At 38.3% G+C, this 5647-nt stretch overlaps 1 gene segment (V, D, J or C); it reads right to left on the reverse strand.

Annotated features, from left to right (window-relative positions):
- Positions 1-1028: 1028 nt before the first annotated feature.
- The window catches only part of LOC132016344 (T-cell receptor gamma chain C region C10.5-like), a 27398-nt gene continuing 22779 nt past the window's right edge, over positions 1029-5647 (reverse strand). Inside the window, 2 exon segments of the C gene segment in view lie at positions 1029-1551; positions 4196-4243. Coding sequence covers positions 1409-1551; positions 4196-4243 — 191 coding nt within the window.

The raw sequence follows: 5647 nt of genomic DNA on the forward strand, positions 1-5647 counted from the left end.
TCATTTCTTCAACAATCTATATTTTTGTGTAGATGCATACTAGCCCATCATACATTAATTTTATTTTTTTAGTTTCTTATTGGGCATTTTTTTTAGTAAATTGATTTATTTATTTTCAGAAAAACAGTCTTCATTATTTTTTCACCACACCCAGTGCTCCGTGCAATCCGTGCCCTCTATAATACCCATCACCTGGTACCCCAACCTCCCCCCCCCCCGCCACTTCAAACCCCTCAGATTGTTTTTCAGAGTCCATAGTCTCTCATGATTCACCTCCCCTTATTGGCATTTGATTTAATTTGGGACTGTTGTAAATAGTGGTATGGTATTGCACGTAAATCTTAGTTCCTACAATAAGGGTGTGCAAGCAGGTGTGTTTTCTCTTATTTCTAAAGTAGAACTGCCAACAGGAGATGCTAAGGTTGTTGAAGATTCATATATATTCAACAAAATTAACTATCTCTTCTACACAACTCCAGGAGATGGGGTATAACATATCTTCATTTTATAAATGAGAAACTTGCAGCATAGACAGTTCAAACAGCTATAGACTCAAGATTTAAACCCAGGTACTTGGCAGGTTCAGAGTTCATGCACTTAACTCCTCTACTACTCTACTTTTTCAGTGTTAGTGGGACTCTAATGGGGTTCTTGTGAGATTAGGAAACATGGGTCTGAGCATACCTGCCTGTCATGTAACAATGTTATACTGTCACTACCAGAATGTTTCAAACCAAGTGGGTCTGAATCTGCTCACCTTTGAAGGAGAAATAACTTGGGCACCTTCACTGGCTATGGCCCCCCTGGGGTGGGTGTCCCAAAGAAGGCTTCATAAGGACTATCTCAGGGAAAGATTTGAAATGTGAAATTGACCAATATTACAACCAGTCCTGAATTCGAAAGCTCGTTTGTCATGCTCTCTGTTACCTTGGCCTCTCAGATTGCCCCAAATGAAAGTACACAGATGCAGAAGTAGACTTTTGATTGTTTTTATTGTGCCTATTATGAAAGCAAAGATGTCAGTTTCCAGATGTGCAAAATAAAAGGTTTTGAAGCAATTATCTGGTTAAAGGGCCCCAGGAGATGCACCTAGAAGCTCTGTGTTGGCTAAACATAGAGGCACAGGTGGCTCTGAGGAGCTGGCAGACATTAAGGAGAGAGCAGTGTTGAAGCCCCTGTGGATAACCCCCTGACCCTACACTTAAGTCATGGCAGAAGTTGTTCTTGCTGCAGAGTGAACTTTTCTGCTTGCCCAATTGTTTGTAAAATCATTCTTCAATAATGATACAATAGAAAGACACATGTGAACCAAAGTAACCCAAATCTAGAATGCCCCATTATATACTCAGATGATGCTTTAGGCAATAATAGCCAATGAAGACAAGTGGACACGTGATGGCACCATGTGCTAGGAGCTCTTCCCATTGCCACAGAGTGCTGATATCCCAAGCAGATAGAAGAGAATGATGGCAAAGTAGATCAGGTTCTTGAAAAGGAGGAGAAGGTAGGTGTAGTAGGCAGAGGTGTTCATGAGCTGCACCTGCAGGGTGTCTAAAATAGGTCATTTATTAGTTTTACCTTCTGTTCTTTTGAAGGGCTATAACTTATTAATGGGAGACGGGTCATATTATACATTTCTGATGTCCCCACAACAGCAAAACCTGGAAGTAAATGTCTACACCATCAACATCACCAGCACCACCACCATTACCACCACCACCAAATAACTCATAATCTAGCTTGCAGATAAACTCAATCAACATCAGAGGTTCACTAAGAATATTCCAAAGTATTAGGAAGTAAGGTTATATCTTAGATGAATGAGTCAACCTGAAAAAAATTGGTGAAAATAGCTTTTATCATTTCTTCAACCCCACCATGTCTCTAAGTAATAATAGTCACTAATATGCTTTAACCACTATCTAAACTACAGATTAATTTGAGAGGTTTGTGTACAAAACTTTAATCTTAATTTTTTAGTAACCTAGGGGATTATTTTCATTGCCATTTTACAAATTAATTGAGAACAGAGAACTAATTTGCCTGATGTCTACAGTTAGTAAGTACCACAAGCCAGATTTTAATCCCAGCAACATAATGTTCAAGGACACATTCTTGGGGAGCTTGGGTAATTCAGTAATTAAGCATCTGCCTTTGGCTCAGTAATGACCCCAGGGCCCTAGGATTGATCCCAGCTTTCTGGGATCTCTTCTCCCTCTCCCACTCCCCTTGCTTGTGTTCCCTCTCTTGATCTCTCTCTCTTTGCCAAATAAATAAATAAAACCTTAAAAAAAGAACACATTCTTACCTACTCTGTGTTTCTATACCTCTACGTGTAATAAATACCCTCAACAACAAAGAGTTAAGCATAAATATAAAGATGAATTGTTGATTTAGAAGCATCTTAGCCATTACTGAGATTACTATCAGGGGTACAAATTTGGTTGTGTTCAAGGTAGGATGGGTGGGAGGTTTTAGTAAAGAGGGCATTAGTTGTGATGAGCACAGGGTGATGTATGGAAGTGTTAAATCATATTGTACACCTGAACCTAATATTACCCTTATATTAAATAACTGAAATTTAAATAAAATCTTGAAGAAATAATAAAATAAAATAAACAAAAAATGGAAGAAAGGGGCAAATCCAATTCTCTGCAACTTTAAGAGCTCAAACTCACTCCCTTGTCTTTCCTGAATACCCTCATTGTATCTATGATGTTATATGATAATTGCATTTTTTATCCTTTGGGGTTTTGTAAGAAATATATGATGTCAAGAAATAATGACAATATATGTCAAGAAATTAATGACAATGATGGTGGACCAGACTGGCCATTCAATGAACCACTAGGTTGGGTCTTGAGTCTGTTCATCTGGACATTTCTTTCTCTCTCTCTTTTTTTTTAAGACTTTTATTTTATTTTATTTTACTTTACCAAAGAGAGAGAAAGAGCCAGAGAACACAGGCAGGGGGAACTGCAGAGGGAATCAGGCTCCCCACTGAGCAGGGAGCCCAAAATGGGGTTCAATTCCAAGACCCTGGGATCATATCCTGAGCTGAAGGCAGACCCTTAACCGATTGAGCCATGCAGGAGCACCTGGATTTTTTTTTTTTTTATGTGTTTATCTCCAAAAGAGTCAGAACTCAAGAATCATTAACCCTTACTGTGGAAAAGGACATCAAGTGGTGCCGTGCTCATTGCTCCTTGCCTTTGGTTAGGTAATATGTTAGCTGAGGTCAAGATTGGACATGGAGGGGGAAAATCAGTAAGGCTAGAGCCAGTGCTTCTTGTAGTTTCTTGTATCTTCTTGTAGTAGAAAGGACCAGAAACCAGTACTTACAATGTGACAGCTAAATGAGATACCTTATGCTAGACATTCTACAAATGTGACCTTATGTCTTCAGTAACTGAGTGAGACATCATTTGTGTTATTCCTGCTTTCCAGAAAATGTAACTACTGTACCCACATTCATGAAACTAAATAGTAAAAGACTGGGGTTAATGTCCAGTCTGTGGTACATGAAGCCCTGCACTTACACCCCCTCTCCCATGTGTGGACCTGTCTCAGGGCCTTAGCTTTGGGAATTAGAGAAAGAATAAGAACTTAGTAAGTATTTGAACTCTCAATTAAGAAGGTCTGGGTTGAAGCCCCAGATCATTGTGTGGCATGGCACAAGGGACAGAATTAATTTTAGGTCCTTGCCCCCCCCCCACACTGTGTAAAATGGGGATAAAATCCTCCACAGTGAATATTAAGAGAATCGAACAACATGGACACACAGTACAGTGTAATGTGCAGTACAGTGCCCCCTGTATAAGACACTCTCAGTGTCAATTCATGTTATTAACCACCAACAAGAACAAAAACTTAAAAATATCCAGAAGCAACTTGATATCATGTTTTCCTCAGTCAGTAGAAACAAAGGCCACAGAAGTGAACAGAGTCCATTGCAGAAAGAATTCAGAGTACATCACTGTACCCCTAATTTATTGTCTTCTCACACCAAAACCAGCGTTTACTGTGTTAAAATGACTCCTGAGAAATGGATTGACTTAAAATATAACTCAGTATACTTTGCAAGATCCGGCCATTCTGAGGCGTCTCCCTGAAGCCAGGGAATTTCATAAGTTAAGTTGATCAGGAAGAAAAAGTGCTATAGCATAACTAAGAGCAAACATAGACAAAAACTTACCAGTTTCATCTTTCAAAGAAGATTTTCTAGATGTAATAGCAGAAAGCTCTAAAAGAAATAAAGACAAGTATTATTAAATTGTTTATATTCATTATTTGATATGTTGTCTGTTTTGTGGATGGATAGATGGATGGTATATAAATAGATAGGTAGATGATAGAATATGTAAACAGAGAGGAGAGAGCCATTACTAATATGAGCCCCACAATTCCAGAACTGATTGTTCTGAGTCTGTGTAAGCTAGTAGACCAATTAATTTATTGTATTTCTGCATATGAAGATGCTGAAGTGCATGAATGATGCATTTTTCCTTATTTTCTCACAACTTAATGTCTAGGACTATCTTGTTTTCCCTCTGTGCTCATAGCTCTCAGCACAGTGCTTGCTACACAGTAGGTGTTCTATAAATTCTTGTTAAATGGAAAAAAATAACTGAAACAGTGGCTGCTATACATTGCTCAGCACCCACTGCTAACATGAAGGGTTGTTACCAAAAAGAATTCATCCAATCCTAGAATGCACAGCAGAATATTACATTTTGGGAGGAGTCTGGAATAGGTAAATTCCCCATCTAAGCAAAGGAAAGAGGCCCCACCTTTCCAAAGCACACATGTTCCAATATCCCCAACTCATGCACATGATTTTTTGGAGTGGTGGTATTTGTGGACATGACAATAATAATAATGAAAGCCAATACCTATTGAATGATTATTACTGTGCCAGGAAGTATGTGAAAGATTCACATGTATTAGGTCATGACACTGATGTGAGCTGTATTCATGTTAGCCATGAAGAAATGAGGTTTAGAAAGTCTAAATAACTTGCTGGGAGTCATACCAGTGATTGGCAGAGCCAGCACTCAACATTTCATTATGAGGGTTTAGATAAGCTAGAACATGTGGAAAGTACCTTGTAAAACAATCCATAGAAATTCATATGACTCCACCATAGTGGAGGCATTATCTCAGGCTTTATCTCTTCTCCTATCATAATTACTCATAGAAAATGATCTTTTTATTACAGAAGTTCAGCATTTCAGTGTGCTTCTTTCCAGGGACAGAAAGACTGGACAAGGAATAATCATAGATTTTCTGAATATATAACTGAGGTGAGGGTTGTATTACTTTATAGTGTAAAAAAAAAAAAAACTCACAAAAATAAAAACAAAGAGGCAACCCATGGAATGGGAGAAGATATTTGCAAATTACAGTACAGACAAAAGGTTGATATCCAGGATCTATAAAGAACTCCTCAAACTCAACACACACAAAACAGACAATCATATCAAAAAATGGGCAGAAGATATGAACAGAGACTTCTCCAATGAAGACAAACAAATGGCTCTCAGACACATGAAAAAATGTTCATCATCACTAGCCATCAGGGAGATTCAAATTAAAACCACATTGAGATACCACCTTACACCAGTTAGAATGGCCAAAATTAGCAAAA

Source organism: Mustela nigripes, chromosome 4 (genome assembly GCF_022355385.1).
Source record: "Mustela nigripes isolate SB6536 chromosome 4, MUSNIG.SB6536, whole genome shotgun sequence".
Classification (NCBI taxonomy): domain Eukaryota; kingdom Metazoa; phylum Chordata; class Mammalia; order Carnivora; family Mustelidae; genus Mustela; species Mustela nigripes.